General features: G+C 43.7%; 1 protein-coding gene and 1 long non-coding RNA gene across 18 annotated transcripts in view; one reads left to right on the plus strand and one right to left on the minus strand.

The window, feature by feature from the left end:
- Nucleotides 1–962: 962 nt before the first annotated feature.
- The window catches only part of PCYT1B (phosphate cytidylyltransferase 1B, choline), a 133,095-nt gene continuing 108,839 nt past the window's right edge, over nucleotides 963–25,218 (minus strand). For 12 of the 17 annotated variants that reach the window (XM_053202192.1, XM_053202191.1, XM_053202182.1 and 9 more), the window contains 2 exons: nucleotides 4,760–4,822; nucleotides 963–1,854 (listed from right to left, as the gene is read on the minus strand). In XM_053202192.1, coding sequence (XP_053058167.1) covers nucleotides 1,549–1,854; nucleotides 4,760–4,822 — 369 coding nt within the window. In that variant the 3' untranslated portion in view covers nucleotides 963–1,548. Of the gene's footprint in view, nucleotides 1,855–4,167; nucleotides 4,823–19,464; nucleotides 20,141–25,218 lie in introns of those variants that run through there. The other 5 variants (XM_027054432.2, XM_053202195.1, XM_053202186.1 and 2 more) reach the window with 4 other exon arrangements.
- LOC128311573 (uncharacterized) lies at nucleotides 1,413–25,141 on the plus strand. Its single transcript, XR_008290057.1, has 3 exons — nucleotides 1,413–1,547; nucleotides 21,679–21,824; nucleotides 22,737–25,141. It is a non-coding gene; the product is annotated as an uncharacterized LOC128311573 (long non-coding RNA).

The raw sequence follows: 25,218 nt of genomic DNA on the forward strand, positions 1-25,218 counted from the left end.
TCTGATCTGGGCAACAAAGCCAAGTAACACGGTCTATGAATAATAGGTATTCTGTTTTTAAGTGGATTCCCTTGCTGGACGCGGGCCTGGCTGTTGATTCTAGAGTCCGGGCTACTGTTAGAAGTGTCATTTCCGAGCTAAACCTCCCCAGATGGAGTTCATGGAAACTCCCAAATTAAGCTAGTGGAGGGCACGTGCCCGGGTCTCGGCACTGCAGAGTCTGCCTCAGTTGCTGGCCTTTGGGCTCCCCATGTAGTGCCTCCACCCCCGTCTCTCTGCTTCCGTCTTATCAGAGGCGCGCTTCCCCAAAGATGTTCAAGTGGTGGAGATGGCCACGCCGCCCGGGTTAGGTACAGGTGAGAAGCCCCCACCAGGTGGCAGGATGGGGAAGGTGGGTGGAGCCCGAGCGCCCGTGGAGGCCAGGGCGTGTAAGCGGCCACCAAAGAAAGCTGTCAGCTGTGCTGGGCCACCCTCCAGCTCTCTGCTCAGTGAGAGGTAAGCACTTCCTCACGGTCACTTGGTGACAGCATCCTAGCCGGAGCAGCTTAGGGACACCACGGGCTGGGTCATACATTCAGAGACCTTAACGGGCAAAGACCTCAGAAACCATTTCCGTCAACCCCCTCGTTTTACAAAAGCAGACACCGAGGCCACAGAAGTGAAGTGGTTTGGCCTCGGTCACGAAGCCAGTTAGCACTGGAACCTAGAACTCAAGGTCCCGACCGGGCTCCCCCCGGTGACCTCCCCTCCGGGTAGCCTAACTAGCTCGTCAGTCAGGTGTGGGCCCTTTGCCCCGAGCCGCGCCGCGCAGAGCCCCCGCCCTCTGAAGTCCCCTCTGAAGTCCCGGGGCCGCAGCTGGCCATGGGCGGGATGGCCGCCACACCTGGGTTTTTCCCCTCTGAGCTGGCACTCGTACACGCGAAACGCAGAGGCACACTTTGAAGAAACACGACAAGCCAACGTGCAATTACGTGTCCCTTTATTTATAAACAGGTTGGGAACGCTGTGTTCCACTGGGGAGCGGGGGTGGGTCAGGGAGGGACGAGGGGGTAGGGGTGGAGGGCTGATTCCAGTAGTTCGCGTTATTCAGCACCAGAGCAAATGCTTGGGCGTAAGGTCGTACTTTAACCCAGATGAGTCTCCGTCTTCTTGTATGTACAGCAGAGTCTTAAGAGTGTGTGCTCTTCTTATGGCTTTGTCCCGGTGCACATCGCAGTGACACAACAAAAAACTCAATTCTAGAGAGAAGTAGAAGTTGCAAATGCCTCATGAACTTATTCGTTTTTAAAAAGTCTGATGGCCAAGACTAGTGCTGAATGGATGCCTGAGGAACAGGAACATCTCTGCTCCAAACGGGCTCATCTGATTCAGCTGAGTCTGAGCCGCCAACTCACTCGTCTCCCTGGGGTACACCTGGGTGCTAAAGGAAGTCCTGAAGCTGAAGAGAACACAGGCGCACGCTCGCTCTTCCCGTCCCTCCCTCCAGGGATGGACTCACAGTGACTACAGCCCGAGGCAAAGAGCAAGATCCCAAGCCCGCAGAGCAGGTCAGAAGGCAGTCTTAGGTCTCAGGGTCGCTCGTCTTGAGGTTGGTTTCTTTTGCTTTTCTAAGGTCCTGGCACATGGGGGCGGGCTTGCCAGAAGCGGGCCGTTCGGTGTGGCTAGGATATTAGAGCTCTCCTGTGTTTTGAGCTGGTGGAAGGGTGAGTGTTTGATTTCAGGGCCCTGGGGAGAGGGTGTGGCAGCTGACGGAGAAGTGGTGAGCCGGGGGAGCTGGGGAGGGCAGGGAACCCACACCCCGCACGGGTATTCACTAACCTTGGGTGTCTGTGGAAGGAAGCCTTCCTTCTTCACCTTTTAGGGGGTGAGTGACACTCTGAAAGGGAGCAGAAGGTGACTGCTCCCCTACTCTCCACCCTCCACCCTCGTTTTCGCCCGTCTTTGTAACCTGGCCCCCGTCGGCAACGCTCACTACTGTTCTCTAGTCCTCAGTCTGAAGCTTCCTCGCTTTCTCTCATTTCTGCTGGCCTCTTCGAGCCTGCACTTAATTTCTACATCTCTCACTCCAGCCCTGACTCACTCTGGGTCATTACTGTTGATTGGTCGGCCCGAACAAAGAGCACCCCCATCTCTTCCTGGGGGGTGGGCTGGAAGACGCTCATGGCCAGAAGCGCCAAAAGTTGGGCGGTTAGGCTGTGGAATCCCGCCCCCCCGCCTTCCTTCTCAGTAGTCTCATGGCCCTACGACGGTGGCCGGGTGCTGTTGGAGGACAGCAGGGGCTCGGAGGGTGAGCTTTAGAACGGCTTGTGGGCTGTTGTGGCCCATCCCCGAAACATCCCAGACATTGGTCGTTTCCCATTCGTGGCGCTGAGTCTGAGTCACATAGGTGGCATCTGTCAGTACGCGGTAGAAGGCCCGCAGACGCGTAATCAGCCCGATCGATCAGCCCCACATTATTTGCTTCAGAACACAACTCAGCTGAGGGCGGGCCTGCGCCGGGCCGTGCAGGAAGCACAAGGTAGTTGCTCCTACACAAAGAGCTCCTGAAGTGGTTTGAGAGCACGGGTTTCCTCTAACGTCCTTTCCGCTCTCGAGGCCCCTCTTCTCCCCTTTTTCCTCCCCCTGTTCTCCCCCACCTTGCCCTGCCCGGCTCTTCTCATCCTTTCACTGCAGCCGAGACGGGGCCTGTTGCTCCAGCTGCATGAAGGAGGGGCGAGCGAGTGGGCACAACGGAAGCACGGGGCCTCACTCCCTCGGCAGGGTGACGCTCTGGGCCTTGACTACAGGCAGGTTCCCTCTAGAGTGCCGCGTCCCCCCCGCGGCAGTCCCACGACTGCTCAACGTTACTCTGGAGAGAGTGCCAGCAACGAGGGGGTTCCAAGCTAGCTCAGCCTCATGGTCTTGCTTCCCAGTAAACCCCACTTCTCTCCAGGTGGGCAGGGAGGTAGTTCAACCCCGACACCAGGGGGAAAGACATGCCACCTTCCTTCGTTGGTTGCCCCACTTCTCGCCCAGAAGGCTGGTTCCCGAGGCCTCGGAAGAGGGGTGTTTGTGGCATGAGAGATGCTGAGCTCTTCCCGCAAGTTGCTGGTTTGGGCCTCTGCTCGGGCCCCAGCTGTCTCTGGCTTTACTGGGACCGGCGGGCAGTGCCTCCTCTACCTGAGAGTGTGGTTCTACACCCTGACTCTACCTGCTCCTTCCCGACCTGTCATTAGTGGCCAAGAAGTTCACACAACTCCACAGGAGTGCTTAGGGTCCTCGTCCCATTTGGCAAACCTAGGGGCGGGGTAGCGGTCTAACAACCTAGAGCATGTCTATGCTGAGATCAAACTGAGATTCCGACACTGCTCTGGGAAACTCTTCAGAGCCTCCCTCCAGAACTATTACGGGAGGCCATGAGAACAACATGCTCGATTCCTGGTTGGGACAAGACATTTCTACAGGAATCCAGGATGAGTTTTTGACAAAGTGCCCAAGTCACAAGGGAACCAGGTAGTTCATTAGACCGAGGATTTCAGCCAGGGTATTAGGGTGAGAGCAGGGGAGTGTACTGTAAAATGCTACCACCGTATATTTGTATTGCATATGGTCTACACCCTGGAGAGCGTATTTGGAGCATACATAGGACAGATACGTGCAGGTAGCACCCCCTATTGGTATACTATGTGGTTTGGTATATCAAATGGTTACTTGAGGTCTATGAAATTGTTAAGTGGTCAGACGTGGGAAAAGCCATTCCACAGTTAGCATCCTTTAAGGAGAAGCTCCGGGAGACCTTGAGCATCTGCTAAACTCGGAGCCAAAGCAGAGCAGCTCCTCTTGACATACGTGCGCACACACACATACACAAAATGTTTTTCTCTGTTGCGTTTCCCACAGAGAAAGGTAATTTCTGGAAGGCCGTGAAGTCGAACCAAAGATGAAAAAATACAACCAGGAACATATTAGGCCTTACGTGGCATTCTCAACAAAACTGTCTTTTGGATAAGAAGTTAAGGTTCGTGCTAGATGACCTTTTACGTATCTGGCCTAAAGCGTGTCTTGATCTATGCACCACGTTCCTGGAACTGGCAAGGATAGATGTGTTGCAACATCAGGTCTCAGTGGCTCAACTGAGAAGGTTGGAATTTGTCTTGAACTTGGCTATGTCAGAAGCACTTCGCCACCTCTATGGGAAACCATTTTATTCTGGCAGAGCTTGGGTGGGAGGAGGCAACGTGCAGGGCCCTTGTGAGCTGCAAGTAGCGGATTGAGGGAATGGCCGCTTCCACGGGTGGTGAACTTGGTGGGGGCGGGTGGAAGGACCAAAGCAGAAGACACCCCACTGGGTGCAAGTCTCCTGGGGGTGCTCTGCATCTTTCCTTAGCAAGGTTAAAGTAGAGTGATTCTGGATGCTGCGAAGAAGGTTTGTAAAGGTTGTCCGGCTAGAAACCTCCATGCAGAGCCCACATGTTAGGCTGAGTGGAGACTGGGGGAGAGCTGGTCCCCAGGCCTTACCTTAGCTGAGCCGCTGCCCCTGCGACTGTGACCCTTCCAACCCCACCCAGGCAAGCCCGGTGACCCCGCCCTGGCCCCAGCCCGCGCGGTGGCTCTCATCTGCCAGCAGCCTTTACTTCTCATCCTCATCCCCCTCACTCATGCTGCTGATGGAGGCTGAGGCTGCTTTGGGTGAGGAGGGGGGTGAGGTTTTGTTTGGGAGCCACGAGAAGGTGGGTGACGGGGAGCGGGACGGGGACCGGCTCCTGGTGGGGCTGCTCACTGGGCTCTGCTTCGGGGACAAGGCCTGCAGCATCCGGCTACTCCTCTCCTGGAACATCTGCTTCTAGAGACAAAATGGGGAGAAAGGGTCTGTTAAGTTAGTCTTCCGAGCTGGTGGCGAAACAGGGCAGGAAAGAGAGCTGGCACCCCACCAGGCGGGCACCCACACCCCCGTACCACACTCGATGCCCGACACTACCCTCGGGGAGGAGGGGCGTGAAAGGCAGGGACGGCCAGACGCCGACACACAGGTGGCCATCTGTGCTGGCTCCTGGGACTCTCCTCCTCGCCTGCCTTGACTCCAGCTACCAAACGTAACTGGAGGGGCTGCGACCCGCCAGGCACATCGTAATGTCCTAGGCACGGAAGGGTAGGGGGACACAGAAATCCCTGTCCTCATCGATATGAGGAGGACTCCCATAGTAAACGAAGGGAATGAGATACGTGTATGTCAGATGGATGTACGGGGTGTGAGAAAAAAGAAAACAAGAGGAGAGCAAGATGGGGGTGTGAGGTGGGGAAGCGCTGGGCAGCAAAGGTAATTACAGTGCTCAGCGAAGGCCACAAGGAGAGGCTATTTGAGCAAAGACCTGAAAGAGATGAGGGCCTGGGGCCCATGTGACTGGAAACCGGGGGCGAACACATTCCAGAAGGGAGCATGCGGTACATGTCCAGGGAGGAGCGAGGAGGCCATGGCGGCCGGAGTGGAGTCACCCCGGGGAGGAGGGGGTTAAGAGGAAGTCACCAGAGAAGTGACACAAAACTGTGTCCCGTGGGCTCTTGGTGGCTGTGGAAGAACTTTGGCCTTTACTCTGAGAAGAAAAACCTCGGGATAGTTCCTTGACCCCTGGAGTTCTGGGTCCAAGAGTCAGGAACTGTGACTTTGGTTTGAAAAGGACCACCCTGGCCGGACTGCTGGGAGCACACTACAGGGGACAGACTACAGTGGCAGGAGAGCCGGGGCTGGGAGAACGGGGTCGAGCACACCGTTTTAAGAACCCAAGGTTACATGAGGTGAGAAACGGTGGAGGGCCGGTAGATTTGTTTTCCCTGGATTTTTTAAAGTATACCTGACTTAAGGTGAAACCCGCCCTTCTCCGCCTACGGTTCTGTGAGTTTTGATAAGCACCAGCAGGGTATGTGGCCGCCCGCACAGCCAAGGTCTTGGGAGAGTTCCATTGGCCACCGAGTTCCCACGAGATCCTTTGTCGCCCCCTCCCCCAGCCTCCGGCAACAGATCAGGGTTCTGTCCCTACAGTTTTTGCCTTTTCCAGAATGTCCTCTAAATGGAATCATGTAGTATCGTGGTCTGGCTACACTTTTTTTTTTTAATATAATTTATTGTCAAATTGGTTTCCGTACAACACCCAGTGCTCATCCCAACAGGTGCCCTCCTCAATGGCTACACTTTGCAGGTAGAGCCCCCAGGAGGCGCTGACAGGTGGGATGTGCGGTGTGGGAGGAAGACTGATCAAGCGACTCCAGCTTCTGGCGTAAACGACTAGAAAGCCAGCAGTGTCATTTGCTCGGGTGGGGGACTCTGTGGGTAAAGGGGGTCTTGGTGGTAAGACAGCTCCGGCTCGGAACCTCAATTGACCGCTGGCTGGCGCTTTAAGAACTGAGTCCTTCCCTGACCCGGTCCATCCGTCTGCTTCATGGGGAGCCCGGTCTGGGCTGGCGGCGCCGTGAGCGCTCTGCCCTTCTGCTCTCCGCCTGCAGCTCGGCCCCCCACGTATATGTACGTCCCATCCGCCCCACCTCGGAGCGCCCTGCCCGTGCTGCCTGGGCTCTATGCCTGGTTTGTCACGGAGCCTCCGCCCCCAGCACCTCAGTCCGATCTTGGGATCCTAAACTGGGCCTGAGAGCCATTTCTCCAGTTAGTGATTTGAGACCTGGCTTGTCATTCGAGTTACGCATTTTACAAACCACTCCAGAGCCCCCTGGAGACCACGTGCTGTACAAGCCGGGGCTTCAGTGATGTACAGGAAGGGGGGGGGGGTTGAGGTGGGAAGTGAGCCCATGAAGCTGGGGGAGGGGTGCCTTTCCAAGCAGAGGGCGCTAAGTAGAGAGGCCTAAGTATACTTTCTGGCCGACTCTAACCAGAGTGCCTATGGGGCTGACGGGGCCTTGGGGCTGCAGCACCAGGAACAGCTGGAATTGTTTTTATCCCTAAGAGCCCCTGGAAGATTTTTTTTTTTAATTTTTTTTTCAACGTTTTTTATTTATTTTTGGGACAGAGAGAGACAGAGCATGAACGGGGGAGGGGCAGAGAGAGAGGGAGACACAGAATCGGAAACAGGCTCCAGGCTCCGAGCCAGCAGCCCAGAGCCTGACGCGGGGCTCGAACTCACGGACCGTGAGATCGTGACCTGGCTGAAGTCGGACGCTTAACCGACTGCGCCACCCAGGCGCGCCGAGCCCCTGGAAGATTTTAATTAAGGGAGGGGTATCATCAGATGTGTGTTCCAGAAATATCTTTAGGTGGGAGCATAAAAGCAAAGAAAGAAACCATAAAGGAAAAGATCGGTGCTTGGCTATATAAAAGTGTATAACTTGTGTACCTCAAAAAAAAAAAAAACAAAACAAAAAACCACCCAGCATCAGATAAAATAAAAGGCAAGTGAAAACCCAGGGGGAAATTCTTGCAACATTTAACCATAAATAATGGATCTTCGTATATAAACAGAGCTTACAAATCCAAAAGATTAATGCAAAAACCTTGATAGAAAAACAGAGCATATGGCTTGTGAAGGCAATGTTCAGCATCCCTAGTAAACAAATGCAAAATGACTGAAGTGAGATGCCCTTTTTATATATCAGATTGTTAAAATTTTTGTCTTCCCAACATGTAAAAATTTTTTTCCAGTTTTATTGAGATGTAATTGACATACAGCACAGTTGAAGGTATACGGTGTAATGATTTTACTTACATATATTATGACATTACTACCACAATAAGTTAGTATCTGTCATCTCATACAGATAAAAAAGTTTTTCCTTGTGATGAGAACTCTTGGGATCGACTTTTTAATATATACCGTACGGCAACGTTAACTATAGTCTTCATGCTATATATTACATCCCTAGTACTTATAAGTGGAAGTTTGTATGTCTCGACCACCTGCATCTGCTTTTCCCTCTTTTGCTCCTGTCTCTGTTTCTGGTAACCACAAATCTGATTGCTTTTTCCTTGAGTTGTTGGCTTGTTTTTCTTACTCTGCTTGCGAAATCATGCATTTGTGTTTCTCTAACTTACTTAGCATAATGCCCTCAAGGTCCATCCATGTTATCACAAATGGCAGGGTTTCCTCCTTCTTTCATGGTTGACTAATATTCCATTGTATACATCTACCATACTTTCTTTATCCATTCATCCACTGATAGATACTTAGGTTGCTTTCATGTCTTGACTATTTTAAATAATACTGCTCTGAACATGGGGATGCAGATAGCTCTTTTGCATAGTGGTTTTTTTTTTTTTCCTTTGGATTATATTCCCCAAAGTGAAATTGCTGGCTCATATATATGGTGGTGGTTTCGGTTTTACTGTTTTGAGGAACCTCCATTCTATTTTCCACCATGGCTGCACCAATTTACAATTCTGCCAACAGTGCATGCACAAGGGTTCCTTTTAATCCATGTCTCACCAGCATTTGTTATTTCCAGTATTTTTTATGGTAGCCATTCTAAATGGTGGGAGGTAATAAGTCAGTGTAGTACTGATTTACATTTCCCTATTGATTAGTGATGTTGAACAAACATCTTCTCATGTAATCGTTGGTCCTTTGTGTAGCATCCTTGGAAAAATGTCTTTGTGGGTACTTAGCCCATTTTTTAAGTGGATTATTTTCGGGGTTTTGCTATTGAGTTGTAGGAGTTCCTTATATATTTTGGATCTTCATTCCTTATCAGACACATGGTTTCCACATATTTTCCCCATTCTGTAGGTTGTCTTTTAATTTTGTTGGTTTATTTTGCTGTGCAAAAGCTTTTTAGTTTGATGTAGTCCCACTGATTTTTGAATTTGTGACCTGTGCTTTAGGTGTCCTATTCAAAAAGTCATTGCCAAGACCCACGTAAAGGAGGTTTCTTCCTGTGTTTCCTTCTACAATTTTTATGGTTTCCTGGTCTTATGTTGAAATCCGTAATCCTTTTCAAGTTAATTTTGGTGAGTGGTGTAAGATAGGGGTCTAATTTTATTCTTTTATGTGTGAATATCCAATTTTCCCAGCGCCATTAGTTGAAGAGACAGTCTTTACTCCATTGAGTATTCTTGGCTCCCTTGCATGGGTTTATTTTTTAGTTCTCAGTTCTGTTCCAATGGTCTAGGTGTCTGTTTTTTTTTTTTTCTTTTGCCAGTATCATACTCTTTTGATTACTACATATTTATAGTATAGCTTGAAATCAGAAGGGTGATGCCTCCCACTTTTGTTCTTTTTCAGGATTATTTTAGGTTTTAGGGGTCTTTTGAGGTTCCAGATAAAAATTAGGATTTGTTTCTCTATTTCTGTGAAAAATTCCATTGGAATCTTGATAGGGATTGCGTTTAATCTGTAGATGGCTTTGGGATAGTATGGACATTAATAATTTTCTTCCAGTCTATAAACATTAATATTCTTCTAAAATACCTTTCCATTTATTTGGTTCTTCAAGTTTTTTCATCACTTTCTTATAGTTTTCAGTGTAGAGATTTTTCACCTCCTTATAAATTTATTCCTAAGTATTTTATTGCTTTGTCTTGTAAATAGGATCAGTTTCTCTTTCATGTAATTCATTATTAGCATTTTAAAAACACTACTTATTTTTGTATGTTAATTTTATATCTTGCAACTTTACTGAATTTGTAGATTAGATCTAACAGTTTTTTGGTGGAGTCTGTCAGATTTTCTACATATAAAATCATGTCGTCTCCAAATAGAGACCATCTTACTTCTTCCTGTGCAATTCTGATGGCTTTTATGTTTTCTTCCTTGATTGCTCTGGCTAGGTCTTCGGTAATACCTTGAATAGGAGGAGTGAGAATGGGCACCCATGTCTTGTTTCTGACTTGAGAGGAAAGGCTTTCAACCTTTTATCATGGAGTACCATGTTAGCTGTGGGTTTGTTGTCTATAGCTTTCATTATGTTGAGGTACGTTCATTGTATACCTAATTTGTTAAGGGGTTTTCTCATGAATGGATGTTGAATTTTGTCCAGTGATTTTTGTGCCCATTGAGATGATGAGATTTTTTTCTTACATTCTATCAATGTGATGTATCATAGTGACAGATTGACACCTGTTTAACCATGCTTGTATCCCAAAAGTAAATAACCACTTGTTCATGGTGAAAGATATTTTTACTATGCTGCTGAATTCTGTTTACTAGTATTTCATTGGGAATTTTTGCCTCTATATTCACCAGAGATAGTGGCCTGTAGTTTTCTTTTAGTATTCTTTTCTGGCTTTGGTATCAGGGTAATGTTGGCCTCATAAAATAAGTTTGGGAGTGTTCCGCCTCCAAAACATTGAGGAGTTTGAGAAGGATTTACATTAATTATTCTTTAAATGTTCAGTAAAATTCACCAGTGAAGCCATCTGTTCCTGGGCCTTTCTTCCCTGTGAGGTTTGTTGATCACTAATTAAATCTCCTCACTAGTAATTGGTCTGTCACATTTTCTACTTCATCCTGATTCATTTTTGGTAGGTTGTATGTTTGTAAGAATTTTCCATTTCTTTTAAGTTTTCCAGTTTCTTGGCATATAGTCAATCATAGTAGCATCCTAAGATCCTTTGTGGCCTCAGTTGTAATGTCTACTTTTTTATTTTCATTTGTAATTTTGTTGATTTTGGTCCTATTTTTTTTTATTCGTTAGTCTAGCTAAAGGTTTGTCAATTTTATCTTTTCAAAAAAACCATCTCTTGGTTTGGTTAATCTTTTCTATTTTACCTATTCTGTTTTATTTGTTTCTGCCAGAATTTGTTATTTCCTTCCTTCTGCTAAGTTTGGGTTCACTTTTTTTTTTAAGTTCCTTAAGGCATAGCGTTAGGTTGTTTGAGATCTTTCTTGTTTCCTTAGGTAGGCATTTATTTCTATGAACTTCTCTCTTAGAACTGCTCTCTTTGCAAACCGTAAGTTTTGGTATGTTTTGTTTACATTCTTGTTTGCGTCAAGGCATTTTTATTTCACCTGTAATTTTTTCCTTGACCCATTGGTTGTTCAGCAGAGTACTGTTTAATTTCCATGTATTCATGAATTTTTCAGTTTTCCTCCTGTTAACGATTTCTACTTTGAGGCCACTGTGGTCAGAAAAGGTACTTGGTATGATTTCAGTCCTCTTGAATTTGCTAAGACTTGTTTTGTAACTTAACATATGGTATATCTTAGAAAATGTTCCATGTGTGCTTGATATGAATGGGTATTCTGCTGCTGTTGAATAGAATGTTCTATATATGTCTATTGGATCCATTTGGTCTTTAGTGTTGTTCAAATCTGTTTCTTTATTATCTGTTTGGATAATCTATCCATTTTTGAGAATGTGTCATTAAAGTCCCCAACTATTATTGTATTCCTGTTGTTTTCTCTTTTTAGCTCTATTAGTTTTTGCTGTTTATATTTGGGCACTCTGATGCTGGGTGCATAAATATTTACAATTGTTGTATCTTCTTGATGGATTGATGTCTTTATCACTGTGTAATAATTGTAAAAGACCTTCTTGGTTTTGTTTCGCCATTTTTGGATGTAAGTTTAGTGTGATATAAGTATAGTTACCCCCTGCTTTTTTAGTACACAATTTGCTTACAAAATCTTTTTCCATCCCTTCACTCTCAGTCTATTTGTGTCTTTAAGACTAAAGTGAGTCTCTTGTAGGCACATCATTAGATGTTTTTCAAATTAATCTGTTCAGCCATTCTATGTGTTTTGATTGGAAATTTTAATCCAATTAAATATAATTTAAAGTAATCACAGGTAAGGACTTTTGCCATTTTGTTAATTGTTTCATGGCTGTTTTTGTAGAACCATAATTCCTTGTTCTGTATCCTGCTTTCTTTTTTTGTGTTGCCATGTCTTCTGGTATCTGTATGCTTTGACTTCCTTATCATGTACTTTTGTGTAATTACTCCAGGTTTTACCCTCGTGATTACCACAAGGCTTACATAAAATGTTTTCAAATTATAACACTCTATTTTAAACTGACAACAGCTTAACTTCAATAGAATTTCTAAAGTGCACACCTGTATCTCCACCCTCCCTCACATTTAGGTTATTGATGTTACACATAACGTATTTTTTATATTGTGTAACCAGTAACAGATTATTGTAGTTGTGGTTATTTTTACAATGTTTTCTAACTTTTGTTTATTTTAAAATATTTTTTATTTTAGAGAGAGAGCCTCAAATAGGTTCCATGCCTTAGTGTTGAGTCTGACATGGCTCGATCCCACAACCCTGGGATCATGACCTGAGGTAAAATCCAGAGTCAGACGCTCAACCCACTGAGCCACCCAGGTGCCCCTGTTTAACTTTTAAAATAGAGTTGGGGGGCAACTTTTAAAATAGAGTTGGCTCAGTCGGTTAAGCGTCTGACTTCAGCTCAGGTCACGATCTCACGGTCCATGAGTTCGAGCCCCGTGTCAGGCTCTGGGCTGATGGCTCAGAGCCTGGAGACTGCTTCAGATTCTGTGTCTCCCTCTCTCTCTGCCCCTCCCCCGTTCATGCTCTGTCTCTCTCTGTCTCAAAAATAAAAATAAATGTTAAAAAAAAATTAAAAAAAAATAGAGTTGGAAGTACATTAAGCACCACCATTGCCACATTATAGATTCTAACTTTGTCTATATATTTACCATTACCAGTAAGTTTTACCTTCTTCAGTTTTCATGATGTTCATTAGTGTCCTTTTACTCCTAAAACTCCCTTCAGCATTTCTTGTAAGGCAGGTCTAATGGTGATGAACTCACTCAGCTTTATTTTGGGGGGGAAGTCTTTATCTCTTCATCTCTGAAAGACAGCTTTGCCAAATACAGAATTCTTGGCTGACATTTTCTTTCCTTTCAATATTTTGGACATATCCTATTCTCCCCTGGCCTGAACCAATTTTGTTGAGAAGTCCACTGATAATCTCCTGATGGTTCCCTTACATGTAATCTGCCTCTTTTCTCTTGCTGTTTTCCAGATTTTTAATCTTTGTCTTTGACTTCTCATAAAATTTAATTACAATGTCTATCAATGTAGCCCTATTGGGGTTCATATTATTTGGGATCCTTTGTACCTCATGGATTGGGATGTCCAAGTCTCTCACCCGGTTTGGGAAGTTTTAAACCATTACTGCTTTAAATTTAATTTCTGTACCCATTCCCTTCTCATTCTTTTCCTTCTGGAATTCCCTTAATACAAATATTGCTTGTCTCGATTGTATCTTTTTTGTTGACAGAAAAAGAGTGTGGGGGGGGGGGGAGGGGCAGAGGGAGAGAGAGAGAATTTTAAGTAGGCTCCAGCCCAGCACAGAGCCCAACACAAGGCTCAGTCTCAAGACTGTGAAATCATGACCTGAGCTGAAATCAACAATCAGACGCTTGACAGACTGAGCCACCCACATGGCCCTTGATTGTGTCTTTTAAGTCTTGTAGGCTTTGTTCACTCCTTTTGATTCGTTTTTCTTCTTGCTCCTCTAACTGGATTATTTAAAATGTCCTGTCTTCTAGATGACTGACTGTTTTTCTGCATAGTTGAGTCTCCTTTTGAAGCTCTCTGTTGAATTCTTTCATTCAGTCATTGTATTGTTTCAGCTCTACAATTTTTTTGATGGTTTCTACTTGTTGAGCTTCTAGTTCATACATCATTTTCCTAATTTTTAGCTTTCTATGTATTACTAGTTGGCTAAACTTTAAATGGATTATTCTGAAATCTTTGACAGTCCATAGACACCATTTCTTTAAGGTCATTTATTAGAGCTTTAGCGGTTTGCTTCGGTGGTGTCACGTTTACCGGATTTTTCATGATCCTTGATTCCTTACATTGGTATCTGCACTTTTGAGTAAGCGGTCTCCTCTTCCAGACTTTGCAGGTTTGCTTTGGCAGAGATAGCTCTTTGCCAGTCACCTCAGTTTGGGTTTCTGGACATGTCAGCTGGTAGTGTCCTTAGGCAGGTAGAGTTTTGCTACCAGGGTCGATTTCTGGGTGAGGCCCCTGGCTGAGCTCTGAGGTCAGGGGTAGGGGTGCCACTGGTATGACTAGTTGGTAAGATGGCTGGTTTGGTTCTCTGGTCTGGCTTACTAGACTGGCAGGAGTCCATACTGTACTTAGCAGTAAGTGGGGCTATGAATTGGCTTCTCTGACCTCATTGGGCAAGAGAATGGGGCCTATGTGGCTGGTAGTTCGAGTACCTAAATCAGGCAAGGCTGTGGACTGAACCCCCTGGCTACAATGGGTCCACCTATTTTGCTCAGCAGATGAGGAGCATCATGGGCTGGGGTCTCTGTTCAAGGGCTGTTGTAAGGAGGCCTGCTGGCTGGGATCCACAGTTTTCTGTGTGTTCTAGTCAGGTTCCCTGGTCAGGCAGGCTGGAAACGGTATTCAGTGGGCAGGGCTATGAATCAGTTTATGTGCCCAGGCACAGCAAGAGAAGTATGGCCACAAAGGTTTTTGGTTTATGCTCTTGACTCACGCCAACCTGTGCCACACATTCCCTGCCTGAACAGGGCCCCGGCTCTGCTCTGTGGACTGTCAGCTCTGCCTGTTGGACTCTACTTAAATGTTGATGGGCTATGCAGCTTTCTGGGTCTTACAGCCAAGCTTTCTGTTTGGATGGTGCTGAGAACTTTACTCAGCAGTGGATGGGGCTATGACTTCACTCCCTTGCCTGGGGGGACTGTAGGCCCAGTTCCAAATAGGCTCCCACTTTTTCCACATCAGGCCTTCTGGTAAGGAGGGGTCAGGAGCTACACTCAGTAGTGGGTAGGCTATGAATTAGTCCCATTGTCTGGATAGAGCCAGTGAACCCTCCACATGTAGCACTGGCTTTATAGGCAATCGCCTCTGCCTGCCATACTCTTGGCTCGAGTGTGGCTGGACTGCGTGGCTCTCCCAGGTGTTCTTGCCAGCCTTTCTGGGTGGGCATGGTTGGGAGTGTTACTCAGCAGTGGGGTGGGGGGTGGGGCGGACGGCTGTAACTCAGCTTCCCTGCCTGCACAGAGGCAGACCAGCCTATAGGGCCAGCAAAATCTCTTTATTTGAGGACCAGAGTCGGGCAGAATGGGGCCCCACTGAGTTCCCTGAACTCATTTGTGCCACCGTCTTGGATCTGCAAATCAGCAAAACCACTAGCTGTGACGACTACTCGGTCGCTGCAGGTAGGAACTCAGTACGCCAGTATGGGCACGGGTTGTTGGAAGCCCCTCCCCGTCAGATTCACACTGGTCCATCCCCGCAGATTGCCTTGTGATTCCTGTAGGGTAAAACCAGAGTGAGGGCTCCCAAGAAGTGACCTACAATGCTGGGGGAGTTGGATATCTGCCCTGGACTCCATTTTTCCACTATAAAAACTGGAGGCTCAGCGGAGACCTCTCTGTGTGATGGGCTGGACTGGGCTGGGCTGGCCTGGGTTCAGGGCAACAAGGTCAGCATATAGCTTCACCCCCATGTGCTAGGATCCTCTCAGTGGTGTCTTGTCTATGAAGAGTTGTTAATTCTTCTTGTGAGGGGGAGCGAAGTCAGGAATGACTCCTGTCACCATCTTGGTGATGTTACTCTCCCCAATTTTTTTTTTAATGTAATGGCCAGTACCGGTTAGGGCTCAGGAAAAAGACCACACACCTATTACTGCTGATGGGAGGGTAAAATAGCCGTGCCTCTTTAAGGAGTAATTTGGCAATAGGTGTAAAAACTTTTTTTCCTGAAGAGAGAATCAGAGATATAAATAAATACTTATTGGATACACGGGTATTCGTTGCAGTGTCATAACAGACAAAACCCCAAAACCCTAAAAAAGGTTAGAGAAATCGTGCACAACTCTGAGATGATACACTAGACAGCTGATGAAAAGACCTTCAAGAATATTTAGTAATGTGAGGATGTTGGTGAGCTATTACAATGTAAAAATGATGTGAGAACAGTATGTTCTGCATGATCCCATTTTGTAAAAGGAAATCTATACGTGCAGATGGAAAAGAGATTGAGGCAACATCCCAGTGACTAATGTGGGCAGTTGGACTGCAGGTGATTTTTAGTCTCTTCCCCTTTTTTTCTTTACTTTCTAAAGTTCTGTAATGAATAGGCATTACTTTGATCGCCATAAGGGAGAAAAATGACTGAGGCAAGGAGAAGAGGCCAAAGGGCACTGCAGTAATGACATAGGTGAGGGAATTTTAGAGCCTCGGGGTACATCATCAATTACCCCGCCCCCTTTTACCAGCTCTAGCCCATTTCATCTTAGGATCTCAAGTTTTCTCTACAAATAGAGATGCTTTGCTGATCATAAAGAACCTCTTCAGACTTAAAACTCACAGTTCTAAGAAACTACCAATTATTCACCTTACATTAAAGGCATTGATAATTCTGCCAAAAGACTTCCAACCCCCGCAAAATCAAATAGAAAAAAAATGCTGTAGTACAACAGCATTACCTTATGGAAGCCCATTTATGAGATAAAATCAAATGCCAAAAGGATAGGGTGGCCTATTATTAATAGCAACTTTAAAAGAATCCTTGAATTTCTAGCAGTCAATTGAAAATATGTATTTTTATTACTGTAATCTTGAAGTATATTTATAGTGGCAGCCATTAGCTCTCCCACTGTTAATGGATGTCAGCATTTCCATTAGAAGCTCATTTTCTAAGGAATCTAGGGCTTGTCTAGTGTAGTTTGACTCAAGCTCATAACTGAGAATATTATGCCTACAGTAATGAAATAATTTGAATCTTTAATGATAAACAATGATGTCACACTTCATATAATGCGGTACCTATGCAAAACAACTCTGGGTCTCAGTTTGTGAGCTCTGTGATCTGTTTCTGGTGCATTATGAAGCATGATTCTTCTGCAAAGGAGTGAAATTGCATCAGGCCAGCAGACAGATTTGTAATGAGCTTCCTGGGAAGAAAAGCACTTTAGAAATATAAAAATAATGAAGACCATGGCAAGGCATTTTCATAAAGAAAAGGTATTTAAGTCTTTAACTGTATTGAGAGATTTCCATTTATAAAATTTTCTCCCAAGAACATAACCCTATCTAGTCCTGTCCCAGTAAAACTGATTTTCTATTTCTCTTCCTACAAACTTTTCAAGACGTTTTTCACATCTAGTGAGGCGTTTAATGTCCTGACAAATGCCTTCAAAGTTTTCAGCATCTCAGAGAGATTCCAGCTTAACTGCCAAAAACAAACAAACAAAAACCAGAAAAGAAAAACATGCTAGTTACATCTGGTTTGGACTTTTGGTAAGCATCGTGGAACTCAAGGGAAGAGTTTGTTTTGGCCAAATCAATAAACAACAAAAACTAACCCTTGTAAACAATATCTGACATGTGCCTTGGTGCTGATAAAGGGCTTTAAAGAATGACACAGTTCAATCCACCCAACAACCCTAGAGGTAATGGATGCAAAGGAACTTGACCAAGGCACCCCATTAGGAGGTGAGCCCCTGTCCTGACCAACTCTCTGTAATTAGCCACTTGCATAGTAAGAAGTTTTTCTGTTGACTCCTGTTACTTGTGCATTTTTGAAACCGTCAAAAAAATTCAAGCAGGAAATTAATTCAGATCCACAAACTGAATTACATGTTTTGTAAAATCAAAAGTCTTAAACAACAGCAGTACTATTAGGATGATTACTTTATAATATATCTGTATTCTCTCTCTACATGCGCACGCACATGCGCACACACACACAGAGTAAGCACTAGAGAGAATGTGGAAAAATTAGAACCCTTTTGCATTGCAATGGAATATAAAATGGTGTAGTCACAGTGGAAAACAGGATCAGAGTTACCATAACATTTAGAAATCCCACTTCTGGGTGTACAACCAAAAGAACTAAAAGCAAGAAATTAAACAGATATTTGTATAGCAATGTTCATAGCAGCATTATTCAAAATAGCCAAAGGATAGAAACAATCCAAATGTCCATTAATGGATGAATCAATAAACAAAATGTGGTATATATAAATAATATATATGTATGTATATGTATAGACACAATCTGGTGTATATATGTATGTATACACACACACACATATATTCTCCAACTTGAACACAGTTGAGTATTTTCAAGATGGATATTGAAAAGAAACATTTTGTGTATCATAAAATATTATGGAGGGTTTTCTTGGCATGGAGAATCTGAAAGTTGACCACTCATTCCTTCAATAAACACTTATAGCATACTATTTATGCTTTAGGCATAAATCTAAGCCCTGAGGATACAGCAGTAAATAAGGGGGGAGGGAGAATGTCTATGTTCATGTTTATTTTTTTATTGAGGTATAACAGACATATAACATTAGTTTCAGGGGTATAATATGACTATTTGTACATAGAGCGAAATGATCACCACAGTCTAGTTAGCATCCATCACTATATATAGTTACAACATTTTTTTTCTTGTGATGAGAACTTTTAAGATCTACTCCCTTGGCAATTTTCAAATACTCAATACAGGATTATTAACCGTAATCGCCATGCTGTACATTATATCCCCATGATGGATTTTATAACTAAGTTTGTACCTTTTGACCCCCTTTACCCATTTTGCCCACACCCACCCCCTGCCTCTGACAACCATCAATCTTTTCTCTGTATTGATGAGTGCGGGGTTTTTTGCATGTTTGTTTTAGATTCCACAAATAAGTGAGACAGCACAATATTGGTCTTTCTCTAACATATTAGTGTAATGTCCTCATAGCCCAACAATTTGTGGCAAATGGCGAGATTTCCTTCTTTTTCGTGCCTGAATAATATTCCATGGTGTGTGTGTATGTATATGTGTATATATATACACACACACACACACAGTTTCTTTAACCATTTATACATTGATGCATACTTAAGTTGCTTCCATGTTTTAGATGTTGTAAATAATGCTGCAGTGAATATGGTGGTACATCTATCTTTTCAAATTAGTGTTATCGTATCCTTCAGATAAATATCCAGAAATGGGATTGCTGGATCATATGGTAGTTGTATTTTTAACTTTTTGAACAACCTCCATAGTGGCTGTACCAATTTACATTCCCACCAACAATGGTGGTGAAAAGGGGTCCCTTTTCTCCAAGTCCTGATCAACACTTGTTAATTTCTTGTTTTGATAACAGCCATTCTAACAGGTGTGAGGTGATAGCTCATTGTGGTTTTTGATTTGCATTTCCCTAGTAATTAGTGACGTTGAACATATTTTCAGGTGCCTCTTGGCCACCTGTATGTCTTTGGTGGAAATAAGTCTATTCAGATCCTGTGTCCATTTTTAAATCAGATTGGTACTTTTTTGTACTGTAGAGTTGCATGACATCTTTATATTTTGACATGTTTACTCTTATCACATATGACTTGCAAATATTTGCTCCAGTTCAGTAGCATACCTTTTCATTTGTTCATGGTTTCCTATGTGCAGAAGCTTTTTTTATATTAATATTTTATCTACATCCAAGTTAGTTAGCATATAGTGCAACAATGATTTCAGCAGATTCCTTAATGCCCCCTACCCATTTAGCCCATTGCCCCTCCCACAACCCCTTCGGCAACCCTCTGTTTGTTCTCTGTATTTAAGAGTCTCTTATGTTTTGTCCCCCTCCCTGTTTTTATATTATTTTTGCTTCTCTTCCCTTTTGTTCATCTGTTTTGTATCTTAAAGTCTTCATATGAGTGAAGTCATACGATATTTGTCTTCCTCTGGTGTGCAGAAACTTTTCATGTTGATGGAGTCCCACTTATTTTTGCATTCGATGCCTTTGCTTTAGATATCAAATTAAAAAACAAAATTGGCAAGACAGTTGTCAAGGAGCTTATAGCTTATGTTTTCTCCTAGGATTTTTATGGTTTCAAGTCTTTAATACATTTTGAGTTAGTTTTTGTGTATAAGATAGTGGGCCAGTTTCACTCTTTTTGCATGTGGCTACCCAATTTCCCCAGCATTGTTTATTAAAGACTGTACTTTCCCCAATGTATATTCTTGGCTCCTTTGTAGTAATTTCATTAGCCATGTATGTGTGGCTTTACTTCTGGACTCTACTCTGTTCCAGTGATCTATGTCTATATTAATGCCAATGCCTTACTATTTTGGTTACTACAGCTTTGTAATATAGTTGAAATCACGGAGTGTGGTGCCTTCAGCCTTGTTCTTCTTTCTCAAGATTGCTTTGGCCATTTGGGGTCTTTTGTGGTTCCATACAAGTTTTAGGATTGTTGGTTCTCCTTCTGTAAAAAAAAATTGCCACTGAATTTTGATAAGGATTGCATTGAATCTATAGATTACTTTGGGAAGTATGGACATTTTAGCAGTATTAATTCTTCTAATCCATGAGCAAGAGGTATCTTTCCATTTGTTTGTTTTCAGTTTCTTTCAGTATGGTTGACATACAATATTTTATTACTTTAAGCTGTACAATACAGTGATTCACCAATTATATGCATTATGAAATGCTCACCATGATCAGTATAGTCAGCACCTGTCACTACACAGTTATTAAAATATTATTGACTATATTCCCTATGCTGTACTTTTTATCCCTGTGATTGAATTTATAATTGGAAATTTGTACCTCTTTATCCCCTTCACATAATTCATTCACCCACCCCCTGCCCCAGGGCAACCCCTAGTTTCTTTATTCATGAGTTTCTGGGGGTTTTTTTCATTTTGATTTTTAGATTCCACATAAAAGTAAAATCATGTGGCATTTGTCTTTTTTTGTCTGATTTATTTCACTTAGCATAATACCCTGTAGGTCCATCCATGTTGGTACAAAGGGCAATATTTCATTCTTGTTTATGGCTAAGTAATATTCCATTGTGTGTGTATACACATGTGTGTGTGTATGTATATATATCTTTACACACATCACATATTCACTTGCGTATCAGTGGACACTTATGTTGGATCCCTATCTTGACTATTAAAAATAATGCTGCAACAAAGATAGGGGTGCATATCTTTTCAAATTAGTGTTTTTGTTTTCTTTGGGTAAATACTACAAAGAATAATTTTGGGGTTGTATAGTGATACTGCTGTGTTTAAATTTTTGAGGAACCCCCATGCTGTTTTCCATAGTGGTTGTACAAATTTACATTCCACCAACAATGTACAAGGGTTCCCTTTTCTCCATATCCTAGCCAATGGTTGTTATTTCTTGTGTTTTTGATAATAGCCATTTTGAATGGTGTGAACTGATGATCTCTCATTGTGGCTCTGATTTGCAGGTTCTTGATGATGAGTGATGTTGAGCATCTTTTCATATCTGTTGGCCATCTGCATTTTTCTTTGGAAAAATCTCTATTCAGGTCCTCAGCTCATTTTTTAAATTGGTTTTGGTTTTGTGGTGTTGTGTAAGTTTTTTACATATCCTTACCAGATACCTGTTTTAATTCAGTAGGTTGTCTTTTTGTTTTGTTGATTGTCTCCTTTTCCATGCAAAAGTTTTTCATTCTGAAGTAGTCCCAATAATTTATTTTTGGTTTTGTTTGCCTTGCCTGAGGAGATATATCTAGAAAAGCAGTGCTATAGCTGATGCCAAAGAAATGACTGCTTATGTTCTCTTCAAGGATTTTTCTGATTTCAAGTGTCACATTGAGGTCTTTAATTCGTTTTGAGTTTATTTTTGTGTATGATATTAGAAGGTGATCCAGTTTCATTCTTTTGCATTCTTTTGTGTTTGCCCAGAACATTTGGTACCTAATTATACTTGGTTTCTCTCTGTTGAAGTTCTCACTGTGTTCATCCATTCTTTTCCCAAGTTCAGTGAGCATCTTTTTTCAAGTAATGTCCACACCCAACGTGGAGCTCAGACTCACAACCCCAAGATCAAGAGTCGCATGTTCCACCAACTGAATCAGCCAGGCATCCTCGATGAGCATCTTTATGGCCATACTTGGAACTCTTTATCAGGTAAATCTGTTATCTGCACTTCCTTAAGGACTTTCTCTGAGGTTTTCTCTTGTTTTTTTCATCTTGAACATATTCCTTTGTCTGCTTCCCTGGACATTCTGTGTTGTTTACTATGCATTAGATAAAACAGCCACCTTTGCCATTGTAGAAGGAGTAACCGCACATCAGAGATGAAACTTTACCATTCAACCCTGCCATAGCTCTTGGTTGTGATTGTCCAAGCAGTTTATTTTATTCTTAGTGGATCCCAGTGGTGGAGGGTATACCAAGCCTGTCAATGTTCCAAAAGGGAGGATCTCACTGAGCACCTAGATTCAGGCTGATTGGAAGCCAGACCTTCAGGCAACAGCTTTTAAAGTATGCAAATAGTGGCAGATTTCAGAGATACTGTGGGTTCTGTTCCTGATCACCACAATCAAGTAGAGTGAATATATTTCACAATAAAGTGAGTCAAAAGAATTTTTTGGTTTCGTAGTGCATACAAAAGTTACGTTTACACTATAGCATATTAAGTGTGTAATAGCGTTATGTCTAAGAAATGCTATAAAAGTTTAATTTAAAAATACTTTATTGCTAAAATACGCTATCCATTTTCTGAACTTTCAGTGAGTCATACTCTTTTCGGTGGCAGGTCTTGCCTCAGTGTTGAGGGCTGCTGACTGGTCAGGGTGTTGCAAGAAGGCTGGGGTGGCTACAGCAGTTTCTTAAAACAAGACCACAATGAAGTCTGCCACATCTATTGACGCTCCTTTCGGGAACCATTTCTATAGCTTGCGATGCTGTGTGACATCATTTCATTGACAGAACTTCTTTCACGAGTGGAGTCCGTCCTCTCAAACCCTGCTACTGTTTTACCAACTAAGTTTATGTAAGAGTCTAACTCCTTCGTTACCATGTCAACCACCTTCACAGCATCTTCACCAGGAGTAGATTTCTCAAGAAACTGCTTTCTTTGCTCATCCAGAAGAAATAAGTCCTCATCCCATTCAAGTTTCATCATGAGACGACAGCAATTCAGTCACGTCTTCAGGCTCCCTTTCTCATTCTCCTGCTATTTCCACCACATCGGTAGTTTCTTCCTCCACTGACGTCTTAAACCCCTCAAGATCATCTATGGTTAGAATCTGCTTTTTCCAAACTCCTGTGAAGGTTGGTATTTTGACTTCTTACATTGAATCAGAGATATCCTTAATGGCATCCAGAATGGTAAATCCTTTCCAGAAGGTTTTCAACCAACTATGCCCAGCTCCATCAAGGGAGCCACTAGCTGTGGTAGCTACAGCATTACAAAATATGTTTCTTAAATCATTTTGGAAGTCAAAATGACTCTTTGATCCACAGGCTGAAGAATAATGTTGTTTTCATGCCGGCTAACACAACATCCAGTCTCATTATATATCTCCACCAGAGCCCTTGGGTGACCAGGTACATTGTCAATGTGCAGTAGTATTTTAAAAGCAATCTTTTGTGTGTGGGGGCTTAAAATATTCAGTTTAACGTGTAGTAAACAGATGTGCTGTCATCCATATTTTGTTGCATTTACAGATCACAAGCAGAGTAGATTTCACATAATTCTTAAGGGCTCTAGGATTTTTGGAATGGGAAATAAACAGTGTCTTTAACTTGAGGTCACCAGCTATGTTAGGCCCTAACAAGAAACTCAGCCTCTGTTTTAAAGCTTTGAAGCCAGAATTTGAACTCACCTCTCTTGCTATCAAAGTCCTAGGGAGCATCTTCCAGTAGAAGGCTGTTTTTGTGTACGTTGACTGTCTATTTAGTGTAGACACCTTCGTGCATTATCTGAGCCAGATCTTCAGAACAACTTGCTGCAGCTTCTACATCAGCACTTGCTGCTTCAACTTACACTTTTATGCTAGTTTCTTTCCTTAAACCTCATGAACCAACCTGTGATAGCTTCAAGTACTTTCTTGTACCTCCTCACTTCTGTCAGCCTTGACAGAACTGGAGACAGCCTTGCTCTGGTTTAGGCTTTGTTTTAAGGGAATGTTATGGCTTCTTTTACCTTCTATCCAGACCAGTAAAACTTTCTCCATATCAACAATGAGGCTTTTTTGCTTCCTTATCATTTCTGTGTTCACTTGAGTAGCACTTTAAATTTCCTTCAAGAACTTTCTGTTTGTATTCACAACTTGGCTAACTGGTTCATGAGGCCTAGCTTGCAACACACCTTCCTCACCAAGCTTAATCATTTCTAGCTTTTGAATGAAAGTGAGAGACCTGTGACTTATCCTTTCCCTTGAGCACTTAGAGGCCATTGTAAGGTTATCAACTGGCCTCATTTCAGTGTTTTTGTGTCTCAGAGAATAAGTGGCCAAGTAGGGAGAGAGAGATGAGGAAACAGCAGGTCAGTGGAGCAGTCAGAACAAAGACCTTTACCAATTAAATTCACCATCTTACATGGGCACGATTCATGGTGTCCCAACACAAATATAATAGTAACATCAAAGGCCACTAGTCACTGCAAGTTTGAAATATTGCACAAATTACCAACACGTGACACAGACACAAACTAAGAAATGCTTTTGGAAAAACGGTGCCAATTAGACTTCCTTAGTGCATGGTGGCCACAAACCTTCCACTTGTAGAAAATGCAGTATCAGCAAATAATACAAAATGCAATCAGATGAAGCATGCCCATAGATACAGTCCTGCAGGACTACAAGCCAAGTCCTGCTGACCACCAGAGTCAGGTCATCTAGAGGTGCTCGTCTGTGGCACTTGTTAAAAATCGGGACACCTGAGCAGTGTACAACTTCCTTTCTAGTAGATACTGGTGACCTGGAGCAAGACAGAGGGTGAACACGAACATAAGGTCCTCTGGCCCCTGTCCTTAGAGTGCACCTCATTAGGTCCGTAGATCTGTGCCAAACCAAAAGCCCTCCCTCCGGCCCCAGCTCCTAGACAAATGAATACGCCTCTTTCATAGAACGACTGGGGGTGTATTTCAGCCTACTGTCTCTGCAGTGCCCTGGGGGTGGTGGCTAACCATCAGAGGTAGAAGGTCAAGGAGTGTCCCCTGGTGGCAGCCCAGAAGACCAGGACACCAGACACAGGTACGGTCTCCTCTCTAGGAGCCACTGGTGCTCTGGTGGGTGGTGGAAGGAACATAAAATTAGCACCTGCCCTCCAAGGAGGTCTCTGGCCTGTAGAGGTAGGTTTCATTGGAAGCCTGCCCCTCCAGCCACAGCTATGAAGATAAGCTGAAAGGCTTATTTCTCCGAAAGATGATTGCCTGTGTCTCTAACCTCTTCCTGGGCCCTGGGGCGTGGTAGATGGTCGGGAACTCTTGTCAATTGGTTGCACTGGCTATCAGAGCCAGGAGATCTACAGGTGTCCCCTGGGTGGCTACAAGATTGAGGTACCAAAGGAAGGT

This window comes from Acinonyx jubatus, chromosome X (assembly GCF_027475565.1).
Source record: "Acinonyx jubatus isolate Ajub_Pintada_27869175 chromosome X, VMU_Ajub_asm_v1.0, whole genome shotgun sequence".
Lineage (NCBI taxonomy): Eukaryota > Metazoa > Chordata > Mammalia > Carnivora > Felidae > Acinonyx > Acinonyx jubatus.